At 44.3% G+C, this 17,252-nt stretch overlaps 1 protein-coding gene across 10 annotated transcripts in view; it reads left to right on the top strand.

The window, feature by feature from the left end:
- Positions 1 to 17,086, top strand: part of LOC118261721 (protein furry) — an 87,684-nt gene extending 70,598 nt beyond the window's left edge. For 5 of the 10 annotated variants that reach the window (XM_035592117.2, XM_035599746.2, XM_035576663.2 and 2 more), the window contains 27 exons: positions 178 to 301; positions 378 to 559; positions 641 to 757; positions 839 to 1,008; positions 1,092 to 1,187; positions 1,272 to 1,469; positions 1,543 to 1,709; positions 1,801 to 2,059; positions 2,137 to 2,262; positions 2,344 to 2,450; positions 2,657 to 2,887; positions 3,128 to 3,325; positions 3,694 to 3,873; positions 5,320 to 5,454; positions 6,261 to 6,398; positions 6,814 to 6,958; positions 7,742 to 7,908; positions 7,995 to 8,069; positions 10,363 to 10,536; positions 10,618 to 10,755; positions 10,861 to 11,011; positions 11,633 to 11,775; positions 12,442 to 12,678; positions 12,999 to 13,133; positions 14,620 to 14,759; positions 15,085 to 15,215; positions 15,467 to 17,086. In XM_035592117.2, the coding sequence (XP_035448010.2) occupies positions 178 to 301; positions 378 to 559; positions 641 to 757; positions 839 to 1,008; positions 1,092 to 1,187; positions 1,272 to 1,469; positions 1,543 to 1,709; positions 1,801 to 2,059; positions 2,137 to 2,262; positions 2,344 to 2,450; positions 2,657 to 2,887; positions 3,128 to 3,325; positions 3,694 to 3,873; positions 5,320 to 5,454; positions 6,261 to 6,398; positions 6,814 to 6,958; positions 7,742 to 7,908; positions 7,995 to 8,069; positions 10,363 to 10,536; positions 10,618 to 10,755; positions 10,861 to 11,011; positions 11,633 to 11,775; positions 12,442 to 12,678; positions 12,999 to 13,133; positions 14,620 to 14,759; positions 15,085 to 15,215; positions 15,467 to 15,576 (4,174 nt within the window). In that variant the 3' untranslated portion in view covers positions 15,577 to 17,086. Of the gene's footprint in view, positions 1 to 177; positions 302 to 377; positions 560 to 640; positions 758 to 838; positions 1,009 to 1,091; positions 1,188 to 1,271; positions 1,470 to 1,542; positions 1,710 to 1,800; positions 2,060 to 2,136; positions 2,263 to 2,343; positions 2,451 to 2,656; positions 2,888 to 3,127; positions 3,326 to 3,693; positions 3,874 to 5,319; positions 5,455 to 6,260; positions 6,399 to 6,813; positions 6,959 to 7,741; positions 7,909 to 7,994; positions 8,070 to 10,362; positions 10,537 to 10,617; positions 10,756 to 10,860; positions 11,012 to 11,632; positions 11,776 to 12,441; positions 12,679 to 12,998; positions 13,134 to 13,211; positions 13,315 to 14,619; positions 14,761 to 15,084; positions 15,216 to 15,466 lie in introns of those variants that run through there. The other 5 variants (XM_035575884.2, XM_035572670.2, XM_035576664.2 and 2 more) reach the window with 3 other exon arrangements.
- Positions 17,087 to 17,252: the final 166 nt, after the last annotated feature.

Raw genomic sequence — 17,252 nt, 5'->3', positions numbered from 1 at the left:
GAGGGGATGGAATAGGTGGATAAGGAATGGTATTGAATCTCGCGAAACTTTTATACGTTAGCAATAAATGATTCGATTATGAGGGCCAATTATGAAAGAGATGATGTTCAGAAAAGATATTTGCCATTTAATTTTATGAGAGTAAGTGGATATAAAAGTCAATATGTCATTTGTCAGCGGTGCCAAGGCTCCGGAGACGCCAAGCGCGCGAGCACAAGACAAGCGCGCGTCAGCGCCGGCCTGTTCCACTCCACCGGCTGACGAAGAACCTCCACCACCTTCTGATGGGGATGCCACTCCGGTACGTTTTATTGCATTACATTTTTAACTCATCTTCCCGAAACTTTAAGCTAAATGATAATATCTTGTGTCTGCAGACTGCCCTATGTCCTGAGTCGGGGCTAATGCCAGTCCCGGGCAGCGCGCCAGCCACGCCGCAGGAGACACGCATGGACGTGCCACAGCCGCGACCTCTGCCTATGCCCGAGTACGGTGGCTTCTTCGCCCTGCTCACCGAGTACCTGCCCGACACCACACAACCCATCTCCGGATTCCACAGGTAACTAACTAACAGGGAAAGTAAATTCTTACACACAGGAAATAAATAATTCAGATTGTATAATGAATGATTGATGTGTAGGTGCAACGTGGCGGTGATGCTGCTATGCGACGTGGTGCTGGACGGCGTCGAGCTGGACTGGTCCATCCACGTGCCGCTCATGTTGCACATTGTCTTCCTCGGCATGGACCACACCAGGTAACATACTAAACTGGCTTTAGACTCAAGTATGTTGTAATAATAGATACAGGAGTGGTATAAGTAATGTACTGCGTGCAGGTGGATAGTGCACCAGCACTGCCGGCAGCTGTTACTGAACCTGCTGGTGGCGGTGGCGGCGCACCACGACCACCTGACGGTGGCGCGCGTGCTGCTGGCCAGCCGCTCGCAGCAGCTCGGCCTCGGCGTGCCGCAGCCCGCGCTGCCGCTCGTGCCGCACAACTTTACCGGTAACTATAGCTTATCCAGTTCTGTATGCTTATGTGCTGCCTTACTTATGTATGTAACTGGTCGTCTTGTATCTTCCCCACAGAGCCCGACGCAGCCTTCGACAGATACCCGCAGTGCGGCCACTCGCCGCGGTCACACGCGCGCTCACTCAGCTCCGACCCACAGGTCACACCAGAGGGTACGTCATACATACATAACTATTAAGAGAAACAATAATTGGCACAACAACTTGTAAAAATGAAAATGAAACAAATGTTCGTAGGTGAGTGTGACAACTATCCGTCACTGCCCGTGATAGTAACAGGTGAGGCGGAGACGGAGCCGGCGGCCACCGAGCCCGCGGCCGAGGCCGAACCGGCGGAGCTGCCGGTGGCTGACGTCATCAAGTCCCTCGTCCACTTCCTCGCCAACCGGCCCACGCTCATGCCGCTGTGGCAGTACGAAGACATCACTGCTAAAGGTGACATAAATGTCCAAACACGTGATTACAAATATAGCAACGGGTAATGAGCAATGCGTGATTGTGTCGGCAGTGTGGACCCTGCGCAGCTGCCAGCAGATGTCGACGCTGCTGCGGCACGTGCTGCGCGTGTTCCGCGAGTCGCTGCCGCACGCGCTCATCTCGGAGCGCTGGGCGCAGACGGCGCTGCAGCTGGGGCTGTCGTGCCCGTCCCGACACTACGCCGGCCGCTCGCTGCAGGTACTACTGCCCGTATTATGGATATGTCTGCTCAATATCCATCTTATGAACCTGTGTTCCCTCCCTCACGAGACGACTCTCCAAATTCCAGGTGTTCCGCTTCATCGGCGTGGCCATGACGGGGCGCATGGTGTCCGACATCCTGTCCCGCCTGGTGGAGACGGTGGCGGAGCAGGGCGAGGACATGCAGGGCTACGTCACTGAGCTGCTGCTCACGCTGGAGGCTGCCGTCGACTCGCTCGAGTCCAACTTCAGGCCGCTCGACTACATGAGGGACATCTTCAAGTCTACACCGAACCTGAACAATAAAGACGGAGGGCAGCCGAACAACGGGAGCCCCTACACCGCTGGTGTGTACATGACTCTAATTTAAAACATCAAGTATTATTAATAGTGATGGCGTATATAACAGTGTTTGTGTGTGTAGGCAAGCGGTCCCCGGGCGTGTGTGTGGGCTGCGTGACGAACCACACGCGCAGCACCAGCTACTCGGTGTCCTACTGCCTGCGCAAGAACAACGCGCCGCCGCCCAACAACGACAAGCAGGCGCACGGTAACTACACTCACTAGCCAACATATTTTACTACATTCATTATTGTACGTTATATTAATATGCGCAAATATCGTTTTGTAGTGGAGCGTGCCCGCCCGTGCAGTGAGGCGGCCAAAGGCGTGTGTTCCAACCTCTGCCGGTCTCGTTCTGCACAGTCCCTCAAACTACTCGGCGACAGCGCTACACAGGTAATACGACATTCTTACTAAACCATATACCTGCACTCATTATCTTAATGTTAACATTGCTTGCTGGTTACATACTGTAACTTGTTATTAATCAACAATGAATGCTTTAGCTTTATAATAATAATTGATAGTTTTATTTACTTGTACATAATTTGATGCGTGTGTGAATACTAACTTATATTAATCTAATATTGTTTTTGTGCAAGCTCCCCGGTGCGTTGTTGCAGGACGACAAGTTGACGATCCTGGCGACACTGTTCTGGGTGGGCGCGTCGCTGCTGGAGTCGGACTACGAGCACGAGTTCCTGCTGGGCGTGCGTCTGCTGGCGCGCGTCATGTCGCGCCTGCCGCTCGACCGCCCCGACGCGCGCGAGCGCCTCGATCGCACGCAAGCGCACGCCTCGCCCTCGCCTTCACTACACGCGCTGTTGCTCAAGGTAACATAATTCTTTACTTCCAGATATTTATAAATCCTATAGCATTTGACTATGACGTCATAACTCCAAATCTCTAACGAATCTGTGGAAATATTTTTTTAGATTTCAAAATTGATACATGTACATATCTGTACTATAGAAAAAATAATGTCTTGTGCCATACGACATATTACTGTATTAAAATTGTAGCCTACACTGTTTGCACTGAATACATTAAAGTGATTTGATTTGATTCGACAGGGTTGCACGCACCCCAACACGTACGAGCCGGTGGTGGGCGTGCTGGTGGACATGATCCCACTGCTGGAGCTGCCGGTCATCGACCCCACGCAGTCGCTGGCGTTCCCCATGACAGTGGTGGCGCTGCTGCCCTACATGCTGCTACACTATGAAGACGCCAACGAACTCTGCGTACGCGCAGCATGTCACATAGCACAGGTATTCCAAATACTCTTCTCATAGTTCCATTATAGGCTCTTAATTCTTCCGTAATTGAAACTTTAATACGATAAAACACGTTTTTTTAAATATTACTTGTAAAAATCGTGTACTGTGTAATCGGCTTAATAGTGCTTAAGCCTGAAAATGTTCAAGGAAACAGAACACTATTTGGTTTTGAATGGTCTATAATGATGATTGTTGTATTTTATTTTTACTCTTGCTTTTGATATTTGTTGTTTTGTCAAGTACTCACACCATAACTCTTTGCCTTCACCATTGCTCTTTGATACCTGCAGTTATACCTATTTGCTTTTTGTATCTTAAATCTACCTACTATAAAAAACTAATGTTCTATCTTCTCTCAGTTCACAGCGGAGAAGAGCAAGAAGTTGGAGAACCTGGGCACGGTGATGACGCTGTACTCGCGGCGCACGTTCAGCAAGGAGAGCTTCCAGTGGACCAAGTGCGTGGTCAAGTACCTGTGGGACACCTACTCGCATCTGTCGCAGCAGATGCTCGCCTTCCTCGTCGAGGTTCTTGAGAAGGTAACTAACAATTTCACTAAAGTAGGAATTTCACTACGGAATGATATATAGTACATTCTACAAACGAGCGTTTCGCTATAATCTGTTATGTGTAGACCAATCTTCACGCTTGGCAAACGAGCTGAAGCGAAACATTTTCAATGTATATTTAGTTTTGACATCTAAAGGGCCTTCCTCGTCTAATCAAAGTCGTCTAATTAGACGACTTTAAACATCATCATTTAAAAGGATCTGGTGCTTACTCTTGAAACTGATATCAATGTCAACGCAATTTTAATCCAATAAAATCTCAACAATTATTTAATGTCAAAACTTCATTCCTAACTGTTAGAATAACATTCAGAGTTCGGAATATTGGGTTCAAGAGTAAGTCCCCAAGTTTATCTGAGAGCGCTGCTGCTCGGTTTTTGTTAAATACGTCTTCAATCGACCCTTCCGACACCCGCGGAAATAGTAAAGCTGGTTAATAATGTACTCTAGTATATAATTTTTATGCTCAAATATGTACGTATTGAAAATAAATCGCAATACTACAGCAGTACACGTGTAACTAGGAATGTAGGTCAATGGGTGCCAGATCGATAAATTCGCCCGAGCTTTCAATACTCTCTGTTGAAATTCAAAGCTCTAATTGCGGGCTATATTCCTGTAGCAATCACAAACATAATAATGTTTATGTATTGAAATAATATTGATAATACCTGTACCTACAAACTTTATGTTGAAATGTCGAATGTTGGCAATGTTAAATGATACAACGGATAGAAATAAAGGTTTATTTGCTATGAAATTGAATTAATTTATTAGTTCGACTGCACGGTTGGCATGTAGCTAGGCAAATGACTGCCACGCAGAGTGTAGTGGATTCGAAGCAACTCGTTGTGTGATCCACAAATCATTGTTTTTCGGATCTGGGTGTGTGAACTTGTATGTGTGTAAACGCACCCACGAAGTAATGCAAATCACGGTTATTTAATTATTCGCACGTATGATGAGAAGATCGACGTACATATGACTCAGTGTCATATGAATATATTTTTAAGTAACGGGCCCTAGTAACTTCGTTTCGCCTACAAAATTGTTGGGCGTATATTTATTAATTTGTCTTACGTAACAACCTACGCCTAACAACAACAAATTCAACAAAAAATAATAAGAGAAATCGGCTTACCTGTTCAGGAAAAATTAAGTGCTTAGCAACACATTTATCGATTCATTTTATATAAGTATTTATAGAAGAAGACGCTGCTATATTAGATAAATAGTAATAATATAATATAATGGCAATAGGCTCACCACCTATTACATGGGACTTACTACATAAATTGTGAAAAGTGGGTGTACACAGTGGCATTACGTGCCATAATGTGCACCTCTGCCTACCCCTTCGGGGATTATGTATGATGTGTAGTAATAGTTGTGTAATGTGTTATGTTTGTGTGGCAGGGGTCGGCCAACCTGCAGCTGCCGGTGCTGTCGATCGTGCACTGCATGCTGTACTACGTGGACCTGAACGCGCCCGCCGCGCAGCCCGTCAACACCGACCTGCTGCGAGCCGTCGCCAAGTTCATCGACGTCACCGTAAGCACACCCGCCCCCCTTCTTAATCTTACCCATCCCTGATTCCCCAACAACCATTAAATAAATAAATGATAAATGATATTTATTTCTGTAAATAGATTATAAAATAACACTTTTACACGTCAATATTTCAAATAGCTAGATGAGCATTAAATTCCTAACCCCAAAGGCCGGCAACGCACTTGTAATACCTCTGGTGTTTCGGGTGTCCATGGGTGGCGGCGATTGATATCGTCTGGAGCTGAGGACTACTAACAGGTTTACCGGGGTTTCGGTTCAAAAAGCAGGAGTAGGAACGTGGTGGTTTTTAGTCAGTAAAAATCTGACACTCGCTCTAGCTTCGACCAAGGTGGGGGAAGTTATTGGATGATTTTTCCCCTTAAACAAAATTCGAAGAGCAGGAGCAGGACCGGGGTGGTTTTTAGTCAGTAAGAGTCTAACACTTTCTCTTGTCTCGCCCAAGGCGGGAGAAGTAATTGGATGATTTTTCCTCTTACAAAAATATATACCATCTTATATCGAGAGACTATATAGTCATAAAAAACATTATAAACCTGTCGGATAAAATCAATACACGAATCTTTTTTTAGAGTTAATCTTTTAGGGTTGGGTTGTGAGCCTTAGTAACAAAGTCTCGATTTTTATCAATATAAAAATGAGACACGTTTTGTCTATAACAACAAATGTTAAAAACATTTTTTACCTATAGTTAGTTACAAAACCCCTCATGAACACGTTTAACTAGACAATAACTAATCGTGATTAACGGCTTGTATTTTCAAACAATAATTTTTTGTGTACCTCAGGTGCAAGACAGCAACAACTACAAAGAGGCTATGAAGATTCTAAAGCTGGTGGTGACGCGGTGCTCCACCCTCGTGGTGCCTCCGTACTGGGACAACAACGCTTCGTCTATACTCGATACGGAGCTACACGGCAAGAAGGTATACCATTTACCATTACTCTGGAAATCTAGCCAATTGTAACATAAGGTTCATATAACATTGTGCAAAACCACAAATTGTTGTTGCGATTCTAGGTATGTGGATATGAATTATTGTATGTTTGTAAACGCACACACAACATATAAATATTCCAGTGTGGTCCCACATCTTTATACCTTTATACCCTTAGTACGAGTTTGCTTTACGTTGAACGAAAACGAAACGAGAACGCGTTCGGCGCTCTGATTGGTTGGTTAATTCGAGCCTGCCTATAAGAGAGCTGAATGCGCTCTCGTTTCGATCTCGATAATCGTAACGTCGTACTAAGAGTATCCTCGATAACACAGAAATATGTTACGGAATTTTTGTATCTATTCATAAACGTTCAGTATGATTAATACAAATACATTTCCAGGAGTTACCAGGCCGCACTATGGACTTCACGTTCGACCTCTCACAAACCCCTGTGATAGGTCGGAAGTATCTCCCTAAAGCCGGCAGCCAGCCTGCCACGGGCCCCAGCTCGCTATCCAACGCGTCCACCGCCACGCCTGACAAGGGTAAGTTAGTGGTGGGAAGGGCTAAATTCGCGCATTATTTTCTCAAGCCGATAGAAACAAGGTTGATGGAATAAAAAGAAATCATACACAGCAGTGCGGGGGCGATCGATGAGAGAGTATTTAGTCATTGCACGCTTGCGCGGCGTTGTTCTAGAACCTTGTAGTTACATAACATGTTGGGCGAGGTTCCGCGCGGGGTGAGGGGAGCGGGGCGCGTGACGCACTGCGCGGCGCTACAGGAGGCTGCGCGGGAAGACCTCGGGTGTGAGGAGCCCCCCATTTCTACGAATATGACGCAATTACAATTTATCTGGCTAACAAAGCTATCTTGGTACATCCAACACGATGATACGACCTTGTCCCAATATGCATATATTTCAACATCTACCCATATTCAGATGCTACAGCATTTAACACTATCAGATTGCTATACCCGTGTACTATGTTGAGTTAATCCGAATATAAACTGCTTGGTGCAGGTGCTTGGTAACCAGTTACTGTATAATGTATGTAATGTAATCACGGGTTCGATTCCCTTGAGAAGCAAAAAGTGCTAATGGATCCTTCTGATTAAAATTATGATTATTAGCCGTCTGTCAGCCTTTAACTCTTGATGCACACGTGCGCAGTATCGAACTGCCTGCTGCCGTCTCATCAGAGTCTCTGACTCTAGTGCATAAGTGTATTTACACGCAATTATGCACTAATCTAATTAGACAGACTAGCCACCATGATCTAAATCACTGGGTAGACTTTTATTCTAAGAGAATGTCGCTTACACAGGTTCGTCGACGTCGCAGTCGGGGTCCGCGTCGACGGTGGTGGGTCCCGAGACCGGCGGCGGCAACAACAGCACGCAGCCGCAGAGCGCCGCCTCGCCGCGCCGCTCGCTCTCACTCTCTCCCGCCGACGCCGTCGCCTCGGGCTGGAAGCGGCCCTGGATGTCACAGGTTCCCTGCCCCCTCACTTATCAGTACTCAGGCATACCGCTGTCAATGAAATTACTATACTACTAACGATATTTGTCAACCAACAGGGTCGCGTTCGAGAGTGCCTAGTAAACCTGCTGACGACATGCGGACAGCGCGTCGGTCTACCCAAAAGTCCCTCTGTAAGTAAAGCAAACCTTAAGTACAGAGACATAAGGTTCTCATTTAACAGCCACCTCTGTACCCAGTACTCAAAACACAAAATTAGTGGCCGGCACTACCCCTGGGCTGCTGACTCCCATCCAATGTACCGTGTTACTGAACTTCCAACCATGCAGGCCGGCCGACGCTTACTAGCCGCGGCGCTGAAGAGTGTGTGCAATATTACTAATGAATATTTGATTTCTATCCATCGCTGCGTCTAGGACGATTTAATTACCACTTTATGTTCTAAGGTAACTCGCCTACATGTATACTATGTCGCAACCGCTTGCACCGCACGCTACAGGGCCGGCGCGGGTCGCCCGCAGGTACGGCCTGGGTGGCCGCGGCGTCGTTTGCTTCGCTTGCCCTCACTACATGGCGTGCTCACGTCTCTCGACTCCGCTTGTTAGCTAAAGCTTCACCTCTGCCTGTCCTACGTTGATTCGGTGCAGTGTGTGTCTCATTACGTTGCAATGTACCGACGGATCATTAAACAAGTCTCCGTTGTTGCGATGCACGTCACATCACAATGTATTTCTGTATGGAAGAACCCGACAGAATCTTAAGATGGAATATTGTCGTCGAGAACACACAGTTCACATTGTAGTTATTCCAATATTCATTTACACGTACATTACTGACAGTCATGGATACAATTACACATGGCTATTTGGCCCACTCACATTTTATGAACTAAACTGCTATAATATGTGTATAACTAATTTATACTTCATATGTATAAGCGGGCTACCTTGAAGCATCCTCCATAAAGGACAATTACATTACAGCAACTTTAATTTTGAATTTCTCTGTGAAAACTGTTGATACAAGTTTACAAGCAAAAATGATACTTAATGTCAATGTTATAAGGTACTCGTTGGACTTGTGTAGATTCTGTGCAGATGTACCTTACCTATGATGTTTGTAATCGTGGTCGTACACGTGCGTGTGTTTGTGTGTGTGTTTGTGTGTCGGGAGTACAATTCCAATGAAGCACTTGCATGGTACAATCGACATGAATCGTTAAATTTATATTAAGATGGTTGATTTGTATATTATGTTATCGATCAAGTCATTAAATGGGATATTGTTTGAACAATACTCCTTTTTCAATATAAATTGTGCCTCATTTTATAAAGATTCTAACATGGTATACAATTTCCTACATTACTTCTTAAAAACGGCTCGAATATTTGTATTAACCAAACTCTGTTTCTAAAAAGTAAAGATTTGTAGCAACAAGAGTGGAAATACATGATGTAGTTTTTGTGGATAACACACAAATCACTAAAATTTATAAAGTTCAATTCTAACCTTTCCGCTCACCTGATGCCGTTTAGTGGGACATCAGGGACACCATATATACAGTTCCATAGCATAACTTGAGTTGGAATATCAGCACATTTTATAAACACATACTTGTTTTATATCTCCATGACAAGGATTTTATTGAAGAAAACTTGAGTATTCGACCTAGACTATAAATAATATAATCAGAACATTTAGTCTCATGTACCATAATAGTAATCATCTTTTACCATGCCGAGTTTTTACTCCGTCACCCTAAACCAGTGGCAGTGTCATTACTTTAGTAACCGCAAACCGAACCGGTTGCACTCAGTTTGTAGGACATCAAGTGCTAGTATTACAAATTCAATTAATTACCATCCATAAATTGATTAAAACTTTTTCCGGTTTTTCGAAAATTTTCTTAGTAGTAGCAAGGAGTCTGGAATTGTGCCCAGCATATACATATGTATATGCTGGGCACAATTGACCATATGCTGACCCCGTATTACATGGTGAAAAATGGGTGTACATTGTATAGCGGCATTACGTGCCGTAATGTACACCTCTGCCAACCCCTTCGGGGATAAAAGGCGTGACGTTGCAAGTAAATTGATAAAAAATAATGAGCAACCTTCACTCTGAGCGACTCTATAGAAATTATTTTTCAATATCACTTGATGAATATATAACATATCTACATGTATAATTAATTAATTTCTGTTAGTATATATTTGATAATTCTGTAACCTTCTTGGCAGTATCTACGTATTACCATGTAGTGTATGATATTTAGAAAATCTGCTATTATCTAACATGTATCATACACGCCTGAGGTTGTACTTGTACCCATAGTCCGTTGATTTTGAAGAAGTTATGAAACGTTGGTCTAACTAGCTATTATTATAGTGCGCAATGCACAGTGGTGTCGAGTAAGTCGTATGGTCAGATCAAGTTGTTCAACGATGTTTGAATACGTTGCAGGTGATATTCAGCCAAAGCTCGGAGTTACTGGAGCGAGAATCCTCCATGGCTTCGTCCCTAGAGGAGGTGTCGGGCACTCCGGGCAATGAGCCGTCCGGAGGTGCGCACCCCACCGACCACTTCGGAGTCTTTAAGGATTTCGACTTCCTAGAGTACGAGAGTGAAAGTATCGAGGTAATAATATTTGTGACGGGGTGTTTGTTGACGGAGTGTGTTGTCTGTTGTATTGTGTTGTGACCGCGTACGGTGTCGCAGGGCGAGAGCTCGGACAACTTCAACTGGGGCGTGCGCCGGCGGCTGCCCAGCGAGGAGCGCGACGAGGCCGGCGCCGTGGAGCGCAGCCCGCCGCTGCAGCAGCCGCGCCCGCCCGACGCGCACGTCGCCCCCAAGCCGGTAGGTGGCGCTGTATGTCCCATGTGCAGTCCAGCTTATCTGACATGTTGCTGCTTTATTTTATTTGTGTTAGAATCTATAATAACTGCTTTGTAACGGCGCCAGAGCACGCACGAAGACTCTTCTGACGAAGAGGGAGGCTGGGATGACGGTGCGAGTGGCTCGCGCGGCGAGGGAGACGCGGGAGTCTCGCATGAACTGGTACTGCGCCCGCGCACACACTCCTACTCCAGTGCGTCGAGCGGAGAACCCGATGGTATTATATATGATTGACATTCATTGAAAGTTTTATAAAATCCAAGTTCACCATGAATTGCAACCTAATACTAACGTGTGACTATGGATTTAGACGTGCCAATCATATTTTGACACAAATGGCTCAAACTTATTGCAAGTTATCACTTGCCATGTGGTACCCCACACGGCCTCGTAGAAGACCGGCGTGCAACAACGCTTGCGTCGTGTTTTGCCGAGTGCCTTATTGGTTTAATTGAAAAAAATTATTTGACTTACATAGAACTGAAATATGTTACTGTTATATTACTAATTTATATCTCGAACTGCTAGAGAGTGGAACTCCTTGCCGGAGTCTGTGTTTCCTGATGGGTATAACCTGGGTGTCTTCAAAGCCCGAGTGAATAGGTTGCTTATGGGCAGACGTGCTCCATCGTAGGCCGCATCATCACTTACCATCAGGCGAGGCCATTTAACATAAAAAAATATATATATCTAAATGGTTACACAATTGTTACTGACTACAGACCAGTGGTTTCGAGTTCAATTCTCAGATCAGATATAATGTTATTGAGTTTTTCGTTAAGTAGGTTTAACATTGCGTATGTAGTGCTTATGTAATGTAACGTGAGATGACGCGCAGGCGACCGCGGCGACGTGACGCCGGTGCCGAGCGCGACGTGCGCGGTGCGCGACGCGTGGCGCGCGTCCGTGGCCGCGCTGCTGCGGCACGCCGCCGCGCTGCCGCCGCTCGCGCTCGTCCACCGCCTGCATACCGTGCTCAAGGTACCCACCACACTGCTCTCTATCACCACTCATACCACCGGAGTATATTTGCCTATAGTGTTTAATAGTGTGTCTTGAATTCATCAGACTTCATGTAAGGTTACCAAACTAAACAAAATGAAACAATGTTTGATCTATAAAGATATTTAATTACTTCACATTTTTATTATTTTACAATTAAACACGTATCTGCCGCACTCATAAACATGTATTCTTATATTTAATTAAAATTAAACACGTATCTGCCGCACTCATAAACATGTATTCTTATATTTAATTAAAAAACAAATTACCCTGCATTAGGATTCTTTCCTATGTTATGGGTGCGTTTACAAAAACATAAATTCACATTATGGACGACACCCAGACCCGAAACAACAAATTGTGAATGACACATAGTGTTGTTCCGTGCGAGAATCGAACCCGCTACAGATTGCACGGCAGCCAGTTGCCCAGCCATCGCGCCAACCATGTAGTCTACTACATTAACTATTAGAATTAGACATGTAATGATCACTTAAACTATTCCTTAGTAACGAGTTTGTTCCAAAGACAATTGCTAAGGACTGGGTTAAGTAACCATTGAATAACAACCATAACATACATTTTACACAAAAGAACGCACGTACACGTACAATGATGTACAACAAGACATGTTGCGTGCAGGAGGTGACGATGAAGACGGTGTCGCTGTGCGCGGAGAGCGCGGCGCCGGCGGGCGGCGAGCTGGCGGGCGTGCTGGGCGGCGTGCTGGAGCGCGCGGGCGCCGAGGAGCCGCCGCTGCTGTGGGCCGGGCCCGCCGCCGCCGACTGCGCGCGCGTGCGCGACGCCGTGCGCTACGCCGCGCTCGAGATGCACGAGCACCTCGACACCTACTTCGACCGTCGCGAGCACGCACTCGAAGTACGCATACCCCCTTTATATTCTCTCATAAATCCTCTCTTCTACTCGTAAAATGCGTAAAAATCAGTTTTTTTTGTCGTTGTTTCCGTAAATGGGGGATTCAGCAAGTTCCAGTGCATACATATTAATACTATTACCACTCTTATTATATACGGAATTATCGCATCGTCGTTATTGAGCAAATCCTGGATGTACCAGCAAGTATAAATCACTAAGAGTGTTCCGAAGACTCCCAAGCAGAATAAGCCCCAGTAGTAAAACAGCAGGTTAATTTCCTCGGTTATCATTGTGCTAATATAAATGACCATATCTGTGTGCAGGTACTGGAGCTTGCGCGTAGCTCGGCGGAAGAAGTGGCTCGCTCGCTGTACCGGCTGATCTTCCAACTGCTGCTGCTGCTGGAGACCAACAACAAGATGATCGTGGCGGTGTACACGGCGGCACTGGATAACAAGGTACACTACCCCCACTGGATAACAAGGTACACGACCGGCTCTGGATAACAGGGTACACGACCAGCTCTGGATAACAAGGTACACGGCAGCACTGGATAACAGGGTACACGACCGACTCTGTTAAACAAGGTACACTGCCGGCTCTGGGTAACAAAGTACGCTGGCAGCACTGGATAACAAGGTACACTACTAGCTTTGGGTCACAAGGTACACGACCGGCCGCGGCGCGCTCCTGCTTAGTTATGCCGCGCAGGCACAGCCAGCCGCCCCGAATTCCGTCCGCGGTAACCGATCTCGATGCCACCGCGCATGCGTGTCACTCGCCACGAAAGCAACGCCCCTCACCACCCACACCACCCCTTCAGTTTAAAATAGTATCCTTATACTTCGAGAGGCAGCAACCATATTATTTTAATACTTATTATATCATCGACCTATTACTCTTGTATAGCTCATTGCCTGATTTCTACAAACAACAAATTTCGACAAAACATATAAACCTAATGAAATCTTGTCTTATGACTGACAATTACAGATTTATTTCCTTGCTAGCTGACCCGACGAATTTCGTACCGCCGTCAAACATTTTTTTCTCCCTTTTATCCCTGGACTTCCATAAATAATTCAACACCAAAGTTAGCCAAATCGGTCCAGCCAACTAACGAACAGCAATAGACTTAAAAATTATATTAAAATTAAAGGCTACTAAATATCGCGGTAGAATCAAGCAAGGAGCCGAGCAGTGAGGAAGCGTGGGAGTAGCTAATGTAATATAATCCAGTAGCAAATAGCTGGCATTATACAGAAATTCGCTACGACATTATACTCACTAGGTGTCTTTCGCGACAACACACAATGCAGTGTAACACTTTGTCCCCTGTCACCAGAGACGCTATTTTTTATTACTGTCAGAAGTCTATACGCCCTGTACAAATGCCGTGTGCTTTCTTAGCATTATTGAGTCATAAAAGTTTATAGAAGTCTAGCTGACCCGGCAAACTTCGTACCGCCCTCAAACTTTATTTTATCACCTTTTAAACCTTCCCTGGATTTCTACAAATAATTCAAGACCAAAATCTTGACATGACATTTGACAACGTTGGATATTTACTAATAGAGGGCGCCTGTTTGGAGGTTTCCATGCGGTTTTGTGATTAGATACATTATAAACATATTACTTAGATACATTATATGCACGTTTTTTTTGGAATTAAATAGTGCTTAGACCAATCCTTCGATTACTTAAACAAAAAATGCCAGGTATATTATATTATTATGATTTCTCCACCAGCGGCTTTTTCTGTGTGGCCTCTGTCAATCCTAATAAACCCACATATATGTATGTATATACAAATACCTTCATGAATATTTATTGAAAACCATAAAAAGTAGACTGATGTTTTTTGATATTATAAGTACAGACAAAAGTGAAAGGGAAGGTGTTTTCTTTCTTATAATATAATAATTGTGGCATTGTGTCCGTCAGGGCGTGGAGATGAGCGGCGCGGTGTGCGCGGTGCGCAGCCAGCTGACGGCGAGCGCGGCGGACGCGGCCGACGCGTGGGCCGAGCACTCGCCCGCGCCGCACGACGACGCGCGCCTGCTGCACCTCATTCACAGGCAGAAGTCAGTACACACACTACCTACCTAACCTCTTCTATGCATTACACCGGCAAACGAACAGACGAATCACCTGATGATAAGCAATCGGGGCCGCTCACGGATATACACAACACCTGAGGAGTCACTTGTACGCTGCGGACCTTCTAGGGATGGAGAATTGAGCTCTCAGTAACGTGAGAGTGACACGTCGTTTGACTTGATTTGACGATTATCTATGGAGACCATTCCTTACCTAACTGTAGAATACATTCACAGTTCAAAACGAATGATTACCTAATTACTTGCAAAGTATGTTGTTTCCGTACTGACGGTATTATGACTGGATCAGGTGGGGGGCAGCACTGGCGCTAGTGCGCGAGCGCAATGCGGAGCGTATTCTCGAGAGAGGAGAGCTCCCCGAGGATGACGTCACGACTCTACTACACGTCTACTGCAGAGGCCTGGCTCAGGCGCATCCAGGTAATGTAACGATGCCATTCTTTAGTAAATAAAGAAAAACACATTGCTTATCGCGTTTCAAAATCCTATGTTCTATTCTGTAGACAGTCTCCTACTCCCACAATTCCATGTAAAAAATAGGAAAATAGCGGGTGAAACTCGATTTTTGTAGCATCTATTTCTTTCTATTCTTCATCCATCTAATAAAATCTATTTTCTTTACTGGCCTATCCAGTAAAAGGTGTGTCAATGATATTGTGTGCGGTCGGCAGATATGGTGGCCATCACGCGGCCCGTGCACGAGCTGTCGCAGAACCTCTCCTTCATGATGGAGAGCCTCTACAAGGTGTCGGTGGCGCTGCAGCGGCAGGAGTACGGCTGAGCACTCGCCTACTCGTCACTACGCGTTTTCGTCGTCGGCCTTATAATACTAATATATTAAACTACATGTACTGAAACATTCACAATAATAATATACATCTAGCGAATGTTTCGTCAACTTCATTCTAGCACAGATATACCCAAATAAAAGAATATAGTATAATTATATCATGTATCAAAGTATATGTAATGTAACAAAGTGCATCGCGGCCAGTACCTGTACCATGAGTTTGAAGCAATAGTATTTGTCGATAGTCGCTAGCGACGAAGTAAATTTTTTGTATGTCAAATTTTACAACGGCATCCTGAGGAACTAAAATACGCCATAAAAAAATTACATCATCGCTAGCGACTATCATCACATACTATTGCTTCAAACTCATGGAAGAGGTACAGATTACTGTTTAGTTAACCATGTACATTATACTGTATTTGTTAATTCTATTTGTTTCGCGTTTGTTGTGTTCTATTGAGCGAATCATTAAATGACGAGCACGCTTTAAATAATAACTTTCTTTCGTGGTGCCCCGGCTACCACCGTGACGTGCCACTTGTCAGGGACTCCTGCGATAACCAGCAAACCAGCGTGGTCTTATACCACGCTGCAGCGCTCTACGGTAGGTCCTGTATCTACACAGTTATAACTTAACGTAATCCAAGTCAACACTAATGTGGATACCTCAATCCTAATTGTTTTGTTTCACTTCTTCATTTATGACTATTTTCATGTATAAATATTATGTATATCGAGAAACAGTTAGTTTAGGTGATGTTAGGTCCCTGATCAAGAGAATAGAGACATGTGATCAAGTTGAATATGTCTTTTGTTAGGTGTACGAATTTAAGATCGAGGCAAGGTGAGGCCAAGCAGCGCCTTGCCAGTAGGTAATCACAGGTTAACCCACAACTACAAAGAGCTTATTATTATTGTATTTGCTATTTAGCTTACGTATATTTAGGAGTAGTTCTCATATCACATGTTGTTGCGTCAGGTTTCCGACGGCGAGACGGATTTATAAACCACACTAATAGTTTGTAAAGTCGGTATACTAATTGTGAACGTACTAAGTTTTCAAGATAACTGATCTCAGATAGTTTAATATTGTAGGACGGCCACACGTAGCGCTTCACTTAGTTTCGTGTTGTTCCTAACAACTGCATATTTGTATTATTTTTCATGAATCATTTTTTGTGATATGTTTGCTTTTGTAATAATATATTAATGACAATATTTATTTCTTAGTTTTTACATTGTAGCTACGGTCGACTTTGTTTGTGTTAGATTTTGGAAATGATATAAAGGACTGCATTATTTTAACTTAGATTACTTTGTTATGGTTTGTTCTTGACAAGATTTTGATAAATTTTACCAAAATGATTGAATTCAAACAGTCCATACGTTTATCTAACATAAACAGGGTCTAGATAAATTATAATTATAATATTATGTACTAATAATGTTCGTAACCATTGTAAAATGTATTGAATTGAAATAAATGAATACAAACTAAGCCGTTTATTTAATTGTTGACAAATCTCTAGTGTACAGTACAAGTCACCAACTCAGTGCGTGTGAACAATATTTATGAGAAAACAGTAGTTTTTTTTTTAATCGACGAGTCAAATTAGTGGACGTATGGTTAAAAAATGTGTAAGTATTTGAAAAGAGCACATATA

This window comes from Spodoptera frugiperda, chromosome 25 (genome assembly GCF_023101765.2).
Source record: "Spodoptera frugiperda isolate SF20-4 chromosome 25, AGI-APGP_CSIRO_Sfru_2.0, whole genome shotgun sequence".
Lineage (NCBI taxonomy): Eukaryota > Metazoa > Arthropoda > Insecta > Lepidoptera > Noctuidae > Spodoptera > Spodoptera frugiperda.
This window is presented reverse-complemented; position numbering and strand designations above follow the sequence as displayed.